This window comes from Rhinolophus hipposideros (assembly GCF_964194185.1).
Source record: "Rhinolophus hipposideros genome assembly, chromosome: 7".
Lineage (NCBI taxonomy): Eukaryota > Metazoa > Chordata > Mammalia > Chiroptera > Rhinolophidae > Rhinolophus > Rhinolophus hipposideros.
Window position 1 is genome coordinate 51123444 of NC_138053.1, and position 21596 is coordinate 51145039.

Here is a 21596-nt window from a genome sequence, read left to right on the forward strand (position 1 = left end):
ATTGACTCTTCTTTCGTGAAGGATTTCTCTGTAGCTTGTGGTGCTGTTTGATAGCATTTTACCCATAGTAGAACTTGTTTCAAAACTGGGGCCCATCCTCTCAAAACCTGCCACTGCTCTATCAATTAAGTTTTGTAATATTCTAAATCATTGTAGTCATTTCAACAATCTTCACAGCATCTTCACTAGGAGTAGATTCCATGTCAAGAAACCACTCTTTTTGTTCATCCATAAGAAGCCACTCCTCATCCTTTAAAGTTTTATCATAAGATTGTAGCAATTCAGTCACATCTTGAGGCTCTACTTCTAATTCTAGTTCTCTTGCTGTTTCCACCACATCTATAATTACTTCTTCCACTGAAGTCTTGAACCCCTCAGTCATCCATGAGGGTTGAATCAACTTCTTTTGAAATCCTGTTAATACTGATATTTTGACCTCTTCCCACGAATCACAAATGTTCTTAATGGCATCTAGAATGGTGAACCTTTTACAGGTTTTCAATTTACTTTGTCTAGACCCATCACAGGAATCGCTATCTATGGCAGCTATAGCCTTATGCAATGTATGTCTTAAATAATAAGATGTGAAAGTCAAAATTACTCTTTGATCCATGGGCTGTACAATGGATGTTATGTTAGTAGGCATGAAAACAATCTTGTTATTTATATATCTCCATCAGAGCTCTTGGTTACTAGGTGTATTGTCAATGAGCAGTAATATTTTGAAAGGATTCTTTTTTTTTTTTTCTGAGCAGTAGTTCTCAACAGTGAGCTTAAAACATTTATGTTTTAAACAGATGTGCTGTAATCCAGGGTCTGTTGTTCCATTTATAGAGCACAGGCAGAGTAGATTTTGTATAATTTTTAAGAGCCCTAGAATTCTTGAAATGGTAAATGAACATTGGCTTCAACTTGAAGTCACCAGCTTCATTAGCCTCAAACAAGAGAGTCAGCTTGTCCTTAGACGCTTTGAACCCAGACATTGACTTCTCCTCTCTAGCTATGCAAGTCCTGGATCGCATCTTCCAATAGAAGGCTGTTTCATCTACCTTGCTAATCTGTTGTTTAGTGCAGCCGCCGTTATTAATTATCTTAGCTAGATCTTCTGGATAGCTTGTTGCAGCTTCTATCAGCACTTGCTGCTTCACCTTGCACTTTTATGTCATGGAGATAACTTCTTTTAAACTTCTTTTTTCTTTGTGGCTGCCTTGATCTTCTATCCAGACCACTAAAACTTTCTCCATAAGCAATAAAGCTGTTTTGCTTTTTTTTTTTTTTAAATCATTTGTGTGTTCACTGGAATTGAATTTGTAGTTTCTTCAAGAACTTTTCCTTTGCATTCACAATTTGGCTAATTTTTGGTGCAAGAGGCCTAGCTTTTGGCTCACCTTCGTCTTTTGATAAGCCTTCCTCACAAAGCTTAATTTCTAATTTAAAGAGAGATGTGCACCTCTTCCTTTCACTTGAACACTTAGCGTCAATTAGAGGGAATTAGTTGACCTAATTTCAATATTGTGTCTTAGGGAATAGGGAGGCCCGAGGAGAGGGAGGGGGGAGGAAGAGAGGGAACAGCCATTTGGTGGTGCAATCAGAACACACATAACATTTATGGATTAAGTTCGCCATCTTATATGGGCACAGTTCATGGCACTCCAAAACAATTACAATAGTAACATTAAATATCACTGATCACACATCATCATAACAAATATAATAATAATGAAAAAGATTGAAATATTGTGAAAATTACCAAAATGTGACACAGAGACACATAGTGAGCAAATGTTATTGGAAAAATGGTGCTGATGGACTTGCTCACTGCAGGATTGCCACAAACCTTCAATCTGTAAAAAACAATATCTGAAGTACAGTAAAGTGAAGTACAATAAAATGAGCCAGCCGGATGGATGGCTCAGTTGGTTAGAGCACGAGCTCTCAACAACAAAGTTGTCGGTTCGATTCCCACATGGGCCAGTGAGCTGTGCCCTCCACAACTAGATTGAAGACAACGAGCTGCAGCTGAGCTTCCAGAGGGGCAGCCGGATGGCTCAGTTGGTTAGAGCGCAAGTTCTCAACAACAAGGTTGCTGGTTCAATTCCCACATGGGATGGTGGGCTGCGCCCCCTGCAACTAAAGATTGAAAATGGTCACTGAACTTGGAACTGAGCTGCACCTCTACAAGTAGATTGAAGGACGACAACTTGGAGCTGATGGGCCCTGGAGAAACACTGTGCCCCAATATTCCCCAATAAAAAAAAATTATTAAAAAAAATAATAAATAAAATAAAATGAGGAATGCCTAACTATGTTGAGAAATACTGAAATCAGAGCTAAAAAGGGTCTTTTGTATGTTAATGAAAAGCACCACCTATCGCAATCTTTGTTTTGCAAGTTTGAGTACTGTACATGAAGTAGTCACAGTATTGCCCTGTTTATCAGTGTCTCAAGAGGTAGAATCCTTTGAGAGAATCTATTGGAAAGCTTTGATCTATTGGAAAGGCTACGTATGTTACCATTGGTGAACTTTTCGTGATTTGGGTTTTTCAAATTACAGCGTGCCTGGTAGTTAGCAGTGCTTGATATTAGACCTTTATCTCATGGCGCGCCTTTCATAAGCTTTGCTTGATTTATGGTCTACCAGGGCTTTTAGGGACAGTTATTCTGTATTTGGAAATAAACAAAGATAATTTTAATGTGATGCAACGGAAAGAGCCTTAACCTTTCCAATAATATGTTCTGTGGTTCTGTGTATAAGTTGCTACTTCTGGATTATTGAGTTTCCATTATTTTCACTTCACAAATAATTTGATAAACATTTTTTAAAAAGCTATTTTCTGCATCTAGAATTCTCTTCTCTCTACACCACCCCCCTGGCACCCTCTTGGCTCTCCTATCTCCTTCACTTTTTTATCTTGAACTGCCTACTCTTCCCCTGTCTCCTCCTCTGCTGTCTCCTCTTCCTCCTTGAACTTGGGAAAATACAAAACATACTGTTAAAACCACCCTATGTGGGGAGAAGATTTTGGAGAGAATTACTCCCCAAATTACAAGAGTGTTAATCCTTTGATGGGTGGGAAGGTAAAACAAGCAAGTAGAATATTTTCAAAATTTGCATATATGTTACAAATTACATATATATGTATACACATAACATTTATTTCATAATTGAAAAATTAACTTTAATGAACAGGTGTTTTACCTACACATGTGGTTCTGAATCTAATATATCAATTCTTTCATTCTTACTGACAAAAGTAATAATTGTAACATACGTTACAGAAGTATGGTTACCCTTAAATCATTTCATGATTCCGCTGTAAAAAGATTCTCAGAACTTTATATTTAAATAAATAGGTGAAATCTGGTGAAATAAATTGAATCTGATTCCAGTAATACAAAGAATTTTGTAAATGTATTCATTGATTATAAACGTGCTATTTCAAAGTACTTTCTTAGCTGTTGACTGTTGGCTAACTCATTTACTACTAGGGAGTCCACTCAGGATTCTTAGAATTTGCATCGAGGAAAATGACAGTTTTACGTCTTATTTGAGCTAGCCCTCTTGTAAATGGTGATGGTGATTATCTTAAGGGATCCCTGGTAAATAAGTTCACCACAATAGTACAAATGTTCAAAGAGTATACCCTACCCTTAATAAATCAATAATGTCTTTCAAAGGTCTCACCTGCTTTTCACAAAGTAATTTTCCATGTGTAAGCAAGCAAGGAAGTGTGATCTACCAAATTGTGTGTGCTTTATTGTTACTGTTCCCTTTATGGGAAATGACTGACATAAAACTGAGAATGTTTTTGTTTTTGATGTAATCTATGAAGAAAGTAATTTGACCTTTGTTTTTTATATTTTTGAAGGGATCAGTGCTTTGATTGAAATACCTAAAAACTGTGTTGTGGCAGCAGTTGGCAAAGAACTGAGTGAGTATGACTCTTTTTCTCTTTTCTTTTTTTTTTTTTTTTAAATTTTACACTAGACTTGTATACACATTTTGGAAAGACTAGTATTTTATTTAAGGGACATGTGCCCCTGCCCCAGTATTGGTCTCCTGGGATTGTTGAAGTGATATGAAGACTTAGACCTTTTTAAGATGTTGGGTCAGTTTTTGTTCTACACTTGGTCTAACATAATCAAGTGGGGCAAGGTAATCCCACTTTTCTTATACCAGAGACAGCCATTTATATTCCACAGTCCTCTTTGTTGCTGATTTGTACTCGTATACTTATTTAGCAAAAATTTTAACCACATGAAACAACTGTCAATATTCTGGGAACTAAAAACTTGAGTTGGGAGGGCTGGAGAAGGATTATTTCAGGAATTCGCTAAAGCAGGGACTGTGGTGTCTCTGCCTCAGGAAGCCAGAATGGGCCCATTTTGTTGGGGGCAGTTTATGCCATTTCCCTCAGGGTGGTGGGATAGCAGAGGGAGAGGTTGCAAAGGGAATTTTGTACATGTAGTAATTGAGTATGGATGTGCTATTTGAGGGCCGCTTTCGTAGCTGTTGACTGTTCGCTAACTCATTTGCTGCCAGGGAGCCCACAGTAGAGAAAGCCTTTTGTGCTCACTGCCTTATGAGTGAAGTTTGGATGCCAAGAATTGATAGAGTACACATGCTTCTTAAAAGCTGCTTTTTTCTTGAAAAATTTTCCTAATGTAGCCCATAGGGCACTTGGCGTGTGACACTTCCAGGGACCATCCCTGAGATTTGCTGTGACCGTCAGTTGGCATGTTTGCAAATGCCGGTGAGACATGAGCTTACTGTTCAGCATTTATTTATTGACTGCTGTCTGCAGGCATCACTGCTGTGCTGTGAAGCTGTCTTTCTTCAACTGACCTTTTCGTGTGTCATCATGTCTGAGAAGTAATTTTCTAGACCCTATGCTTATCCTTTCTTTTCACAGAGTAGTTTCTAAAGACACTGTAATAATGTCTTTATTTTTTCTTTTTCCTTCCTTGCAGAAATTCAGTTTTCCCATGTTCTCCATTGAGCTTAGCTTTTCCCTGCCTTCTCTTGATGAATCACTTTGTGTTTTTCTGGTTTTACTCTAACTCAGTGGTTTTCAGACTTTAGAGTGTATTAGAATGACCTGAAAGGCTTGTTAAAAACACAAATTATTGGGTCTTATCCTCCGAGTTTCTAATTCAGCAGGTCTGGAGTGGGGCCTGAGCTCTGCATTTCTGACAGGTTTCCACATAGTGCTGAGGTTGCTTGTCTGAGGACCATACTTGTGAGGAGTGCTGCCCTAAATATTTTGATCCACTTCTTTCCACCTCACTACTGTTGCTCTATTCAGGCTCTTATCTCCTTTCTTGCCTGGAATATTGCGGTAAGTCTCCTAACTTACCTTCCTTCCTCTACTTTATTGCCTCTCGAATGCCCCCCCTTCCTTTAGTTTTAGTGCATCTCAGATACATTCTTCAGTAGATGTTAGAGGGATCTATCTAAAATGTAAGCTACTCCCCTGCTTAAAAGCTCCAGTGGCTTCCTATTGCCTACAGCAGTCATTTGTAGACTCTCAAAAAATCTGACTAGTACAAAACTTCAAGTTTTGGAAGATCAACATAGAGTTGCCACATTTTTATTTTGTTTAGTAACACCGATAAAAAACAAAAACAAAAAAATCAAACAAGCGATCGTTTGCCACCCTCATTTTGTAAAAATTACTTTTTTAACAACAAAGTATGAAGAATGCGATCTCAAAAAAAAAAAGAATAGGACTTTAAATTGAATATATTTACTTTTATGTGTTCCCTATGTTTTCTCATGTTTGCCTCAGAGGAATGAAATGTTTGCCCTAGAGGACCAGTGTAAGTTCAGCATATCCCATCAGGCCCTCCATCATCTTCCTCCTGCCTCCTTTGAGTCCTGCATCACTTACTGTCCATACTGAATTGCCTGGGATTCTGCTCTCTGGGTGTTTCTCATCTTCGTGCTTGATTCCTGCTGTCACTCTGTGTCAGGCTTGTCGTCCTACTCATTGCCCTCTTGGATGGCTCTGATTCCTACTTTTTAAGAGCTCAGCTCCAGCATCTCTTTTTGAGGACAGAGGCTTGCTTACCTGACACCTCCCCTCCGGGAAGGTTTTCCACTATGTTCTCATAGTACTGCATCTGTCATTTCACTTACTACTTTAAAACATGACTTCTGTTTGCATTTTGTTCTCTCCTTGCTCCTCCCTTCAGAATGTGAGCTCCTTGGCAACTGGAAGTTTCTCATTCATCTTTCTGCTAACAGATAAGAGATTTTTATTGAATGGATGAATTAGTGAATTCATTGAAAAAAGGAAGACATGAATGTTGGTTTTATTCAGAAAACAATTTATGAAAAATACATAATATTCTTAAAAATGGGGTTCTGCATTTTACTAAGTTTTATCATAAAACAGATATATATTACCGTTTTTCCTTATATAAAAATAAATTTCATTCGTGTAAATGGAGTTTGTTGTCTGTTTCCATGACCTAGTTTGTGCCCACATCCTTGGTTTTAAATGTTGCATTCCAATTTCTCTTTTTCTATGTGTGGGTTCCTTTCAACAAGAAATACAATTTCTGTATGCACGAGCTATGGTGACTTTGAGGCTTTACTAGCTAAGCTAGGCTGTCCACGGTGAGACCTCATTCTAGTTCAGAAGTCCAGGACATTTTTGTTTACTTTCTTTTTTAGACTTGATTATTGCTTCTGCTTTGTTCTCTGATTTAATTCATATTTGTTCTGTTGTCTTGAAGTTCTTACATAGGTGACCCTGTGAATACTTGTCAGTAGAGGCCATGTTTGTGGGCTGATTGAATAGTGTCACATTATCTTTAGTACTTGGTGGTAGTTCTTTGTAGAAACCTATTTTGTAGGTTTCTTTCTTGTCACTATTATTTCTTAGTTTGACTAAACAATACACTGCTTTTTATAGCACAATCAATCTCAAGATCTTTGGTAGTATTCCAACCAAAGTAGATTCAAGACAACTTTGCTAAGTATCAGGAAGAGTTCCCTTTGTATTGACTGAAAGCCATTCTTCTGACAGCCACAGTTTGAACGTAAATGACTATCAGGATTAAATAACTGTGCTAAAATATTGTCTGTTGGTAAAAATTGTCTAGAGACATAGAATGAAATGTGGCATGACCTATTTTCCAGAGAGGAATGTGAGAAAGAAGAGAGACTTTAGTAATTAGCCACCACTTTGGAAAGGATATGCTCTCTGAGACCTTCCCATCTCTCAGATATTAGTCACCCTAATCTGAGCATTCACAGCACTTAGTAGAGTGGCTTATTATAGTACTTAATATATCAACTGTAATAAGCGTGTTTATAAGTCTCAGTACCACTCTAGACTGTGAGTGTTTCCGGGTAATGACTGGGCCTTATTCACATTTGTATCTAATTTCTCGGAACATAGTAGATGTTTAGTAAATGTTTGTTGATAGATAGAGTCCCTTCTGTTGATTTGGTTTTGGATTTGTTGTATTGATTAAAGTTAGGATTTATGTTAGTTTAAATAAAGCTATTTATTAAAGTCTTATAATTAGTAAACAACACGTTTAACATCTACTGTAGTCAAAAGAACTGTATGGTACACAAAAATTATAAGGCATATTCTGTTCAGAGAATTTATAATTTAATGGTATGAGCCTACGTATCAAGAAAAGTTTTTTAAAAAATAAAGGCAGCTGCTGAAGTCTTCACTGAATTGAAGTTAAACATAAATTTGTAGCTTATTTTTAGCAATATTCACTGACCTGGGACTATGAATAGAGAAAACTGACGGTGGAGATGGTTCAAAGTTGTGGACCAGTCAGTGGCCAGGGAGAGAGTGGGGCAGGACAGTCAGACATGCACTGGAGCCCTAGAAAAGGTGAGGCTTCATGGGTGGTGGTGGGGTTAGAAGTTTTAGTGAAGGAACAGAGTTCTAAGGACACACTCACTTGGGATTTTAGTTGATCATTTCAAACATATCAAGTATTTGAAATAAATATTTTAAGGTGGTATTAGTAAGGCTCTCTTAGAGATGGGTTTTCAATATTTTAGACATTTCTAACTTAACGAAATGCTGGCTTTCTGAGCAGGGATAGAATTTTGTCTTCTTTGTCCATTTAAATAAAATTATATCTGTCTTTCTATTTAGTTATTTTCAGGTTGGTAGCACCCACAGAAGACTCACTGGAATGGGATATTCTTGAAGTTAAGCGTCTCCTTGAGCACCAGGATAATATTCTCTCCTTGGCTAAGATCAATGGTAAGCTCACTGTGTACATGTTTATATTGTGTAAAATTTTGTGGTTGTTAACAGCCTGTTATGAACTTCAGTCTGGTTTTGTTCTAGGATTTCTAGAATTGTCATTGTTAAAATAAAGCTTAGATTAGTAGGGATTGGCAGTTTTATACTGTGAGGTTCAAGCCAGTTTCATAGATTGGTAGGAGAAAATTTAGGCACAAAGAGAATAGAGTGGGGCAGAGAGAAGAGATGATGGAAGAGAATAGCATTATCTCAGGCTCTGTGGGATCATTGTCATAGGCTGTAAATAGTAATGCTTAGGTGCATTGTGGCATTTTTGGCAAATGGTTCTGGCTAGTTCCTCTTCTATAGACCACACAGTACGATAGTATGAGTATATTGCGAGTTACACACTTACAGTCGAATGAGCAGGATCCAAGCCAACTGTGTTCATGATTGAAGACTCAGAAAATAACACCAAACAAAGGTAAAGGTCTACAAAAAAATGGGTCATATCTGCCCTTCCTCCTGGCTGTGAGTTTTGACTTTGCCAGACATCCTATTTGGCTTCATAATGAGTTTAATTCGTGTCTCCTGTGAGCTAAATCTGACACCAGATGACAGGATAGGATCCCACACCACAAATCCTGAGATGTAGCTAGTTTACTTTCAAATAAAGTGACGTCTTCTATCATCAGAGCTCTTCTGGGTGATCTGTGTTCCGAGGTCAGATGAGAGGATTCCTGGGGGCTTCCGTTTGGCTGTAAGAGGGTCCTGCAAGGAAGCTTTGAATATGACGTGGTGGGAGGGATGGACTGGACCCCTGATCTGAGACCTGGCTTGGCTCTTAGACATGAGGTAAAGGGAGAAAAGGGCATGCAGTCTGTTTGTCTGCCTTTCAGCCATTTGTATGCCATCATTAGGTACACCAGTGAGAATGTCCCTCCCAGTTCCCAAATCCTCCTCCCTAATAGCCATCTTCTTGTCCAGCCCAGCCGCAGTCTTTCTAAGGATTAGAAGTGTCTATGGTGATAGAAGTAACAATGTTGGGAGCACCCCTTTATTTTTTTCTGGGGGCTCTTTTTCCTCTAGCCATGGATGGCAGAACAAAAGGCAGGTTCTGATTGGGAGACTGACACTGAGCCATAAGCTCCAAGGCCCCGGAGCGACTGAGAAAGCGCACTGTGTTCTGGTCCATTACACTGGTCACGCCCAGCTGTCCCGTTTCAGCGGGGAAGCCGTGGTGCCATTGACCTGCATGGTTCATACAGGTGGTGGGATGTTACTGAGGTAGCCTTAGCTTCATGTCACTTCTTTCCCTGTGTGATACGTAGAGAAGCTTACAACAGTTTCACCAAGAAAGGTTTCTTTGAGTATTTCTCTGCCAACTTCTTAAGGGAAGGAAAATGGAAAGCTAAAGCAAAAAAAAAAAAAAATAGTGAAAACTAAAGAAAGGCCCTAGTGCTTTTCACTTTATAAACACCATGACTGTGAAATTACACTGCAGGTACTAAATAAGCCAAAAAGATATGTAGGAATCATATACGGACAGGTAGTCTGGTAGAATTTAAAATGGTACTGTGACAGTCTGATTTGTACATAGGCCTGTCTGCCTTGATGCAGATATTGGTGATCCTGAAATGATTATATTGCACAGTTCTCAGCCCTCCTTTGTCCCATCAATTCCAGTGACAAAATGTGGCTAGTTACTGGATTTGTAACTCATGGGGAAGTGGATTTTCAGTGAGGTGACCCTAGGGCAACCTTGGAATGGTAGACAGAACTCCCATCAATGGTGGACAATCAATAGTAGGTTTGCCAAAGAGATCTGAATGCCTGGGCAGAAGGTTTTCTAATACAGACATACAAGATAACCTTGCGTATCTCTCCTGACAAAAGGCTCTGGGTGCTTCTTCTTTATTTTATTCCTTTTCTCGTTTTGTGCTGACAGTATGGTATGGTAATCACAAAGTATTAGTAATTGTGAGGGACGGGTCTAGGCAGATGCCAGGTGAGATTTTCATACTAAGTGACTTTTGATGCTTACCCAGGATGAAAGTCCATCCAATATAATACATCGTTGAGGTGGTTTGGTGTGAAACATTTTGAATGACCCGTTTTGGAATATAAATAATTTGCATAGGATAAATTGCACTGACTTAGGTGAATGCCAGTAATTTTGTTTCTAGTGAAAAATTCCAACTGAGCACCAAATACTTTGTTTCTATTGCATAGATGAGTCACAGACACTTGGGGGATTAAGTCAGAGGTGGCAGCTGTGTAGTCTCAGAAGGTACATTAACTTGGTTATGGTGACACATGCAGAGTTGGAGTCAAGAAGAATCCCCACTCCTTAACTTCTCTAGTTCTTTTGTAGTTTGAGTGAAATTGGAAAGAGGAGGGAAAGGGATGGAAAAGAATGTTATGGAAAGACTAGTACCATGTTTTCCCAAAGATAAGACCTAGCTGGGCAGTCAGCTCTAATGTGTCTTTTGGAGCGAAAATTGATATAAGACCCGGTCTTATTTTACTATAATATAAGACTGGGTCTTATATAATATAATAAATATAATATAATATAATATAATATAATATAATATAATATAATATAATATAATACCGGGTCTTATACGAATTTTTGCTCCAAACGATGCATTAGAGCTGATTGTCCAGCTAGGTCTTATTTTCAGGGAAACACGGTACTCCCTTAACTTTCCCACCATTAAAATTAGAAGCTTGTTTCTCTCTACAGATAAGAAATTAGCTTATTTCTTAAAAAGCAAATTCTGTAGTCTGTTAATAAATAGGCATTGGACTTGGAACCAAGACAAAAATAATATTTACATGTATGATTGTTGGTAATTCTTTATTTCTAAGTGATCATTCATCTAATGATTACAAATTTCTGTCTTGCTGGTTTATTTGATAAATGGAATAATTAAATCATAATTACTCATCTATGTATTCCTAAATTATAAGTAACTGGATGTTTTAATACCATTAATATGGAATAATACTAGTGGCTCAAAATAGTACGAGGGACTCAAAGATAATATTTGATGTCTTTTTGAAATGTCTAAACATTTATTTTATTTGGTTTGTACAATCATTCTCATTTAGAGCTTGAGAAATCCAAATTAAAGAAGAGTTAAATGACTTTCAGAAGACTACATGGCGAGGAACAGTCAGAGCCCAAATCAGAACTTGGCTTTCTAGACTCATGCTACATTGTTCTGTTCTACCTTATTCTAAATAGTAAAAATTAAAATAGATTACATTAATTTAAGATAATTTTTAGTCTAAACAGTTGTATATTTTCTGTTAAATATATAATTTGAAAGCTGTCTTCGTTGGCCCACTAATTTCATTTTCTTGAAAGGATTTAAAAACTTGTTATTGTGCAAGAAATACAGAGTAGGAAAATGAGAAAATAGTGAGAAACATAAAAAGTGTAAAAATTAAAATTGTCCCACTATATAGTATTAAGCACTGGCCCATATCCTTCTAGATGGTTTTCTGGGCATATGTATTTGTGCATATGTGTATACATATGGTTTGCTATTTTGTAAGAGTATGTTGTGAATATATTTCCACATCAATATTAACATACTTTTACCACTTAATTTTCAATAACAGCATTACTATTCCATTTTGTGGATGTCTTATTTATTTATTCAATCCCCAATTATATGTTTAGGTTATCTTCAGATTTTTAATGTTATGTAGACAACTTGTATGTCTTTGATGTATACTTTCCTCAGGATAATAAATTCCTAGAGGTAGAATTGTTGAATCAGTGGGTTTGCACTTTTTTTTAAAGGTTTTGATGCAGATTACCAAATTTGAAGGGATTATACCAATTTGTACTAGGACATTCGTAGTGCCTGAGTGTGCTAATTCCCTATGTTTTTTGCCAGCATTTGGGTATTTTCCTTTTTTATAATCTTTCCCAATTTCAAATCAATAAGTAGTATCGCATTGCTTTTAGATTTCTTTGATTATTGAGGGAGTTGCACATCTTTTCACATGTTTACTCACCATTTGTATTTCTTGTTTAGTCTGTTCTAAACAAGATTTTTTGCCCATTTTTTGTGCTGGAGTATTTATCTTGTTCTTAGTGATTTCCAAGAACTCCTTATATATCAAACATAATAAACCTATTTTGACATCTAAGTTGCAAATTTTTTCCATCTTTTTGCCATTTAAATGTATGACTTTTTTCACTAAGCAGGTATTTTCTGAGATTTCCCCAATTCCCATCCGGCCTCCTTTAGAGCATTTTAGTACTTATATTCATAAAAAAGTATTCACCTTTTATTTTCTTCAATCCTTTAAGTATCTTTAATGTTTTAATCTTTTTGAAACTTATTTGAGTAAAGTAACAGAAAATATATATACCAGTGGTGCTAAAAAATGTGTACACATTTTAAGAAAGGAAAAACCTGTTTTAAAATTGTAATACTTAACATATACCGATAAGAAAAGATGAATACAAGTCACGTGTACACATTTTTTGGCACCCCTGGTATCTATATATCTATATCTATATCTGTATCTGTATCTCTCTCTCTCTCTCGCTATCTCTCTATCTCTCTCTCTATCTCTATCTCTATCTCTATCTATCTCTATCTATCTATATCTCCCTAGTTGCTGGCACAGAGTGCCTAAAACTCTTGTAATTTCCTAAGTGGTAACAGCACAGAATCATCTTTTGTTCTAATGTTTGGTGTGATACTTCCTGACAGAGGGTACTAAACACCTTGGAATTTTCAGTAACAGCAGTGTCTTTTGTTCTAATGAGGCCACTCTTGGTAGGTTCCTGGGTCGGGGCTGTTCTCTAGAAACACCAAGCTATGATTAGAATCTTGGAATTTTCAGCCCTCATCCCCATTCTCCAGAGATGGAAAAGGGGCTGGAAATGGTGTTAATAATTGATCATGTCTACGTGATGAAGGCTCCATAAAAATCCCAACAGTATGGGATTCCGAGAGCTTCCAGGTTGGGGAATGTGTGGAAGTGCTCAGAGAGGGCATGAAAGCTCCACAGCCCTTCCCACATACCTTGCCATGTGTATCTTCTCCATATGGATGTTCACCTGCATCCTGTACCACATTCTTTTTTAATAAACTGGTAACCATTAAGTAAGCTGTTTCCCTCAGTTCAGTGAGCTGCTCCAGGAAATGCACTGAACCCAGGGAGGGGGTGTAAAAACCTCTGATTTCTAGCTGATCGGTCAGAAGTACAAGTAACAACCTGGACTTGCTGTTGTCATCCAAAGGGAGGGGAGAGGGAGTCTTGTGGGACAGAACCCTTAAACTGTGGCATCTGATGCTGTCTTTAGGTAGATAGCATGAGAATTGAGTGAAATTGTAGGTCACTTAGCTGGTGTCACAGAATTGCTTGGTGTGGGAAAACCGCCCCTACATCTGGTGTCAGAAGCGTGAGTGTGGTAGCAGTGTGCGAGTCAGGGAGACACACAGAAGTGTAGGTTTTCTAAACTGCCTGCTCCAAGGCAAGGTTCTTGTATTCCCCAAACACTTAACCAAATATCCCAGCATGAGGTATTTCTTTGTTCACTAATTGAAATGCAGTCATCATCATATACTAAATAAGTCAACTTGAGTCAATTTCTGCTCTTTCTGTTCTAGTAATCTTTCTGTTTGGCTCATTTAGGTGCCTCACTGTTCTAATTATTGCGGTTTCATAGAGCACGACTACTGGGCAGTCCATTCCTTTTTACTTTAGCCTGGGTAAAATGATCAATCGTAAGACCTATATGAACTCTGCCTAGATTGGAGTTTTGTAACTGGCTCCCATGTTGGAGAACTGATCGTCTGGGATGTCATGGGCTGGACCGTGCAGGCCTGTGAACGCGACTTCTGGGACCCGCCTCCGCAGCTGGACGCTCAACAAGAAATAAAACTCTGTCAGAAACCAAACGACGTCTCTATTCATCATTTCACGTGGGATGAAGAGGTAAAAAAAAAAAAAAAAAAAAAAATTGAGTATCTATAAACTTGTCTTTTTAAATAAACCCAGTTTCTAATTTTAAAAATTTAATCTCATGATGGATATAGAAAAGTATTGTTCCCAATGTTCAGGTTGTGCTGTAAAATGTGATATTTTCCAAAGATTGTACCAGTTGCAGTAAAAAAAAGCTTTTAATCTTAGCTCCTATCCTTGAGGCATAGAAGTTACTAAGTGGCCACAGATTGAAAAGCTCTTACTGAAATTTTGGGTTGGATTAAATAATCCCATAGGATTGGAAGACAATGCTTTACATTGTTTGAAGAAATACTTTGGGGAAGAATCATTTTGAAGATTCTGGTGCTTTTCCTAGAGAGGTAAAGGAAATTAAACATTTCAGGAATGTGTTTTTAGTTCACTAGCATTCTCGGGCAAGGTGATTGTGTGAGAAATACTGATTTCACTCCTTTAGGCCTGGGCGGTGATGCCCTGAAGCACTTTACATCTTTTCTTGTGGTGAGATTAGTACCAATAGATTAATGAATTCTGGCTCTGATCTTAACATCTCTTCTTACAGCTTTAGGGCTCAGGAAATGTGTCTAAAGGGGGTTTACTTGTTTAAGTGTAATCCTAAGAAATGTTCAAGGTAACCTTTGAGGAAAGGGGTTTAGAGGAGGCTTTTATTTCATGCCTTTATTGTTCAAATGTTCTAATCATATGCATGTCATTATTTTTATTTAAACATTTCAAAAAGAATGTTCTGGATGGGGAGAGTATGGTCCATTTTCTTGTTTTCTTTGCATTTCTCTTACTTTAAAAACAAAACGATAGGCTAATAGGATAAAGAACACTAATATACTCAAAGATTTAAGTTTCTTTATATCCCAACTTTATTTTGAAAAAAGTTATATATGATAAAAACAATAGCGTTTCAGAAAAGATGGAAAGTAGATTTCTAAGAATTGTAGCCCTAAAATATATATGTACTCTTAATTTTCTCACTTTTTAAAAATTTTCAAAAAACTTTAAAAACTTTTTCTCTTTTTTGTAAAAATTAGTGTTTAAAAATTTTTCATTTTATATTTTTAATCTTAAAATTTTTAGTACTTATGAACTGCTATGAATGCTTGATAAAGCATTAGTCAGTTTTCCCCAATTTTCTTCCTTTTATAGGGACTTCTTTCCGCCAGGGCCGTTAATTATTGGTAACAGGTGATGGATAAAGTGACTCTGTTGAGTAAATGCTGCCAAAAGCTCATGAATTCTCTAGGTGTGTTTTTCATTTTCTTTGTGATCTTGGATAAATCACTTAAACTCTGCACAGACTTCTTGGTCTGTAGAAGTAGTGCCTGGGGTTTCTTTGTATTGAATGCTACCCGGAAGGCTCTACAGATTTTAGCAAGTTGGCCTGTTTTCCTTATTGCCCTTGGCACTGGCCCCCAGCATGCATTGCTAAGTGTAGAGTACCCATTCTGAAAATCAACGTGGAAAACCAAAGGCTTCCCAGAGTCTAAATCTGGTATGATTCCCAAAGCCGGGCTTTGGTCCAGATACTGTGTGGGTCTGAGTTGGGTTTGTAAGCTTTGAGGCTGCACAAGAAGTGTTCCAACAGGGAGGCAATCTGTAGGGATGTCTGGAAAGGTCTGCCTCATTGGGATACCTATTGAGTAAGAATGAATGATTCTAAGACAAGTGCTACCAAAAGGCTAGTGGCTTGAAAAATGTTTGCAGAACCTCGGTGGTATGATATGAGGCAAGAGCAAGGGACTGGAGTAACATGACCTCGATTCAAATATCGACTCCTTGTCTTCATTTTTTGTGTGACTTTAAGCTTTTAATTTTAACTTGCTCGTCTGGAAAAGGGCAATACTTGATTTTCCTACCTTAATGTGATGTTGTGAAGCTGAAGTAAGATAAATATTTGTGAAAGTACTTTCAAAAGATTAAAGTTGTTTAGTAAAAAGTTTTTTCTAGCACTACATTTAGAAGAATGTTTTTGTGAAGTCTTCAGACAGTCTTACTATGACAGTGCCACTACAGCATAGGCTTTTTTTCTATCCTTTATAGGTCTCTGGGTTGTTTAAGATGTGCAGTGCAAGTAATTTTGCTTACATTTTCCAGGCAAAAGAAGCTAAGTAACTTCCCCAAGGATATAGTGTTACATGAATGAAAACCTAGCTTACACCTCAGCAGCTCCTGCTGGGGGCCAGTCGCCAGCCATAGCTCCTTTCTCTCCCTGTCATATTCCAATAAGGAAGAAAAGGATGCTAAGGGATATAACATAGAGAGCTTTCTGTGCATTAGTAGTTGTGTCTTTCTACCTTCTAAATGATCGGAGCTTTCCTTTGTGATTTGATATTTTTGGACTTCAGAGGGCAGCACAGTAATTTGGACTGAAGGCTAGGAACAGGGCTGGAAATGGTGGCTTTCTGATGTCGCACCAGGGCTGGAAATCTATTACTCCAGCTAGTGGTAAGTACTAGTTGTATGCTCATTTCTGAATCCCCCACCCCCACCCCAGAATGTATTTGCTGCAGTTGGAAGGGGTTTGTACGTGTATAACCTTCAAACGAAGCGTGTGATTGCCTGCCAGAAAACTGCACACGACTCCAGTGTCCTGCACATCGCCAAGCTGCCACACAGGTAGGAGACGCAGCAGATGACAGGCATTCCCAGTTCCTAGAACTACCAGTGTGATTGCTCAAGTGGCAGGTGACCTGGCTCTGTGGCTAGCCCTCTGTATTCTTGTGGAAACGGAGAGCCCCCGTGCCTGTTTCTAACAAAAGAGTCTATAGCAATATATTATTACAAAATTTACAAGCAGTAAGGTCCATATGAATTACACTGAATTTCATTATGAGAAAAGATACTTTAAAATATTGTACTATTTAAAAAAGGAAAAGACTTGGGCACTTACTATGTGCCAATTTTTCTTTGTATATTTTCCATAAGCACATCTTTTTGTTCTTTCTTTGTTTATAGCCAGAATCAAGTGGTCATCTCCTGTTGTCTGAGGCTACTAAGTGAGGGCTTTCCTCTCAGGGTAAATTTGGCTGCTGAATTTTCAGGGATGAAATTATCTGAAGGGAATAGTATTATTTTCTATGCAGGACACTTTCAGAGTGAGTGGCACCCTGAGAAGAGATATAGTGAGAGGAGGGAAGGGGACTGCTCAGAGCAATTCATACCCTGTTTTCCTGAATGTATTTTAAAAAAGGGAGATGAAATATTTATACCATTTGAGCCAGTGTAACAATATAATGTGTGCCTTTCCCGAAGAGTGCTTTTACTTTGCATCGTAAAGCTATGTTAAGTTGTGATTTTTATCAGCTCCTGCCAAGAGCTGAATAAAAGCAGTTGAGGGCTCCTCTGATTTCTTTCACTGCAAATTTAGTATTGGCCCTCCATGGTGCTCTGTCTTTTTATCACTGATTTTATGTTCTGATAGGCAGTTAATCTCATGCTCAGAAGATGGCAGTGTACGCATTTGGGAGTTACGAGAAAAACAGCAGCTTGCCGCTGAACCTGTACCAACAGGTGTGTGTCTTTTCTCAAAAAGGCAGTCTTTCTTTTTTTCTCATATGAAAGGGAAGAAAGGCAGTTATGTATAACCGCAAGAATAATATTCCTTGTGCTCCAAATAGGCAGAAGATATTTACATGAAGCATATGGTAATTGCGGTCTAGAATTCACATCTTAACATTGCTTTAATATAGAATTGCTTGTTTATTTCAATTCAAGTCAACTAGGATTTTACTGTTTCGAGGGGAAATTTTTTTATGGTTATCTCACTGACCAGATAGCCTAATGAGGTAAATTATTCATTGACATTTTTTATAATTCTGTTTTATAAACAAACAGAATTTGTGCCATCAGATGTCAAACTGAAGTGTTTTCTTTCGGCCTTGAAGCATTATTATTAACATTGAACTCAATTTATGGAAAAACACAACTTTTGTATTTATATCATAATCTCATGAGCGCTTGACTTTCAGGTGTTTGGTTTGTAAAACAAAATCCTGGTTAGCAACATTAGTACGAGAAATCAGATGCTGGTAACTGGGTAGCTTTTTCTGGTTATCGGAAGGTCGTAGGGTATTGTGTTGGGACACACATGTTGCTTTTTGACTACCTTTTGTTGATAGATCTGAGTTGTGACACCCCGCCCCCCCATTTTGGCACTGCCATTCAGCCCTTTTACTCCTCTCTTTGTTCATTCCCAGTGTGTCTGTCTTTTTGTCATGTTAATACACCTTCATTCAGTGGGTGAGTAGGGGCAGTAAAAAGAGATTAGCAACAAAGTTGGTTAGATAAGAAAGATGACATGAAGTACCATTTAAAAACCCTAGAGCAGTGCCTAGTCCCATCCCTTCAACCCTTGACTAAAGTAAGTGCAGAGCATTCCTGCATTTACCTATCCTGATTTTCTGATCTTGTATTACTATCATAAGTAAAGAGCACAGTAATTTTGGAAATGACTGAAATGATTGTTTTTTTCTAGTTTTTTTTAACATGTGGGGATTTGGAAGAGTGAACAAACAAGCCAGCCAACCTGTTAAAAAGCAGCAAGAAAACGCCACTTCATGTTTACTGGACCTTATTGGAGATTTGATTGGACACTCATCGTCTGTAGAGGTATTGTCTTTAATAGGCACATACATGTCCAGGGAATTCCTGCTCACGCATCTCACTGCTCTTCATTCAGTTGGTCTCCTGAAGACCTATACTTTCTCTCTTATCTGTAGGATTTTGCTGAATGGAAACATGGAATAGGATAAGTTACAGTATGTGCAATTAGGATCTCTCTTTACAGAGATATGATTTGAGGAAGCAAGGAATGCTCTGCTTCTAAAAAATGGACTTAATCACCATTATTTATGAGATGAAGATAGCTGATAATAAGGACAGTGTGAACCAGGTTGAATATACAGAGGGGGCCAAAAATATGTATACACATTTTAAGGAAGGAAAAAATTGTATTAAAATTGTAATGCTCCACATATACCGATAACAAAAGATGAATACAAGTCATGTGTATACATTTGTTTGGCACGCTCGGTATAAAAGTAGTAAATAAGTAGATAGTGCATGGAAGGTTGTGGTTATACATGTAGTTAGCCTTACAGAATCTGATTCCAGGAGTATTTATCATATTCATGAAGAGAGCACATTCATCTCTTTGAAGGATAATAACTTGTTAGCTTTAGTAAAACCCAGTGTCTTGATTATCATTATGCATATATGAAAATACTAGTTGAGAATTATAAGACGCATACAATTCTAACTTGTGGAAATCCAGATACATTAAGTTACTATAGGCACCATTGCTTATAATAAAGGAATAAGATCAGTTGAGATAAGGAAATGATTGGAACTGGTAATAGTATGATAGCAGTATAAGCAAGGCTTTACGTCATATAATACATTTCTTGAATTGTTCTCCTGTTTCATAGCTTGGGAGGAACAAATTACTTTTCATTTGAAAGTGCATTTATGCTTCGGAGTAGCAGAATCACACTCTTTATTGAGCATTTCCTATATTTCAGGCACTACACTAGACACTGACTTTACAAAGAGCTAAAATATAATCCTTGCCCTCATGGATCTCACACTGTAGTAGAGAAAAAGGATGCAGACCTAATAAGCTGTTAGCCTAGGCTTCTTATGTTGGACTTCGATGAATAGCAGGCAAAGAGTATTCAGAAATGAGAAGAAAATGGTTAGTGGAAGATACGGGACTCGAGACTTGAGCTGAACCTTGAAGGTTAGGTAGGAGTAACACAGACTTGTGACAAGCTCCCAGATGCTGGGTACTGTGTCTTATTCATCCTTGCTTTTCTCTAACAGGCAGCCTGTTGTTTTCATTTTGTTTTGTTAACTTTGTCTCTGGTTGGTTGGCTGTAGTGTAGTTGGGAGTGGTAAGGATTAAATGTGGTGAGCAGAAGGGCAAAAATGGGATCTCCTTGGTGGCAAGGAGTGGATAGGCGAGGCTAGAGCACTGGGTTTCTGTGAACAGACTCGCTAGGAGATAAAGCCTGGGAAAGTAGTTTTGGGTCAGATTATGCATGTCCGTGAATGTAAGGCTGAGGAGTTTGCACTTTATTTTTAAAAATTTTTTGATATGCTTTTTTAAAAGAATAATTTTACTTATTTTCAATTACAGTTGACAGTCAGAATTATTTTATATTAGTTTTAGGTGTAGAGCATAGCGGTTGGGCATTTATATAATTTATGACGTGATCTCCTGACTAGTCTAGTACCCACCTGGCAGTATACGTGGCTATTACAATTCTGTTGACTGTATTCCCTGTGCTGCACTTTACAGCCCCGTGACTGTTCCGGAGCTCCCAATTGGTACTTCTTAGTGCCTTCACCTTTTGCAACCAACCCCCCAACTCCCTGCCCACCTGGCAACCATCAGTTTGTTCTCTGTGTCTATAAGTCTGTTTCTGTTTTGTTTGTTCATTTATTTTGTTCTTTAATTCCACATATAAGTGAGATCATATGGCGTTTGTCTTTTTCTGTTTGTCTTATTTCACTTAGTATAATAACTTCCAGGTCCATCCATGTTGTCAAAAATGTAAGCTTTCATTCTTTTCTATGGCCGAGTAATATTCCATGGTGTATACGCACCACATCTTTATCCAGTCATCTATTGATGGGCAGTTAGGTTGCTCCATGTCCTGGCTATTGAAAATAATGCTGCAGTGAACATAAGGGTGCATATATCTTTTTGAATAAGTGTTTTGGATTTTTTTTGACAAATACTCAGAAGTGAAATTGCTGAGTCATAAGGTAGTTCTGTTTTAAATTTTTTGACGAACTTCCATACTGTTTTCCATGGTGGCTGCACCAATTTGCAGCCCCACCAACAGTGCACGAGGGTTCCTTGTGCAACACTAGTTGTTGATTTATTGATGATGGCAATTCTCACAAGTGTGAGGTGATATCTCATTGTAGTATTAATTTGCGTTTCCCTACTTGATTGTGGTGTATGATCTTTTGAATATATTGCTGAACTTGGTTTGCTTGAATTTGGTTTTGTTGAAGACTTTTACATCTATGTTCATCAGTGATGGGTCTATAATTTCTTTTTTTTGTAATGTCTTTATCTGGCTTTGGAAACAGGGTAATGGTGGTCTCGTAGAATAGAGCTGGGGGCCTTCCATTTTGAATTTTTTTGAATAGCTTGAGAAGGATAGGTGTTAATTCTTCTTTGAATGTTTGGTGAAATTCACCTGAGAAGCCATCTATCTGGTCCAGGACTTCTGTTTGTTGGGAGTTTTTTGATTACTGATTTGATTTTGTTCGTAGTAATTAGTCTGTTCAGATTTTCTGTTTCTACTTGATTCAATCTTGGAAGATAGTATGTTTTTAGGAATTTATCCATTTCTTCCAGATTGT

At 37.7% G+C, this 21596-nt stretch overlaps 1 protein-coding gene across 1 annotated transcript in view; it reads left to right on the forward strand.

Moving 5' to 3' along the window:
* The window catches only part of WDR41 (WD repeat domain 41), a 48595-nt gene that overhangs the window by 21217 nt on the left and 5782 nt on the right, over positions 1–21596 (forward strand). The window contains exons 7-12 of the mRNA XM_081053193.1: positions 3870–3932; positions 8136–8246; positions 14017–14201; positions 16714–16835; positions 17641–17729; positions 18694–18827. Coding sequence (XP_080909319.1) covers positions 3870–3932; positions 8136–8246; positions 14017–14201; positions 16714–16835; positions 17641–17729; positions 18694–18827 — 704 coding nt within the window. The remainder of the gene's footprint in view (positions 1–3869; positions 3933–8135; positions 8247–14016; positions 14202–16713; positions 16836–17640; positions 17730–18693; positions 18828–21596) is intronic.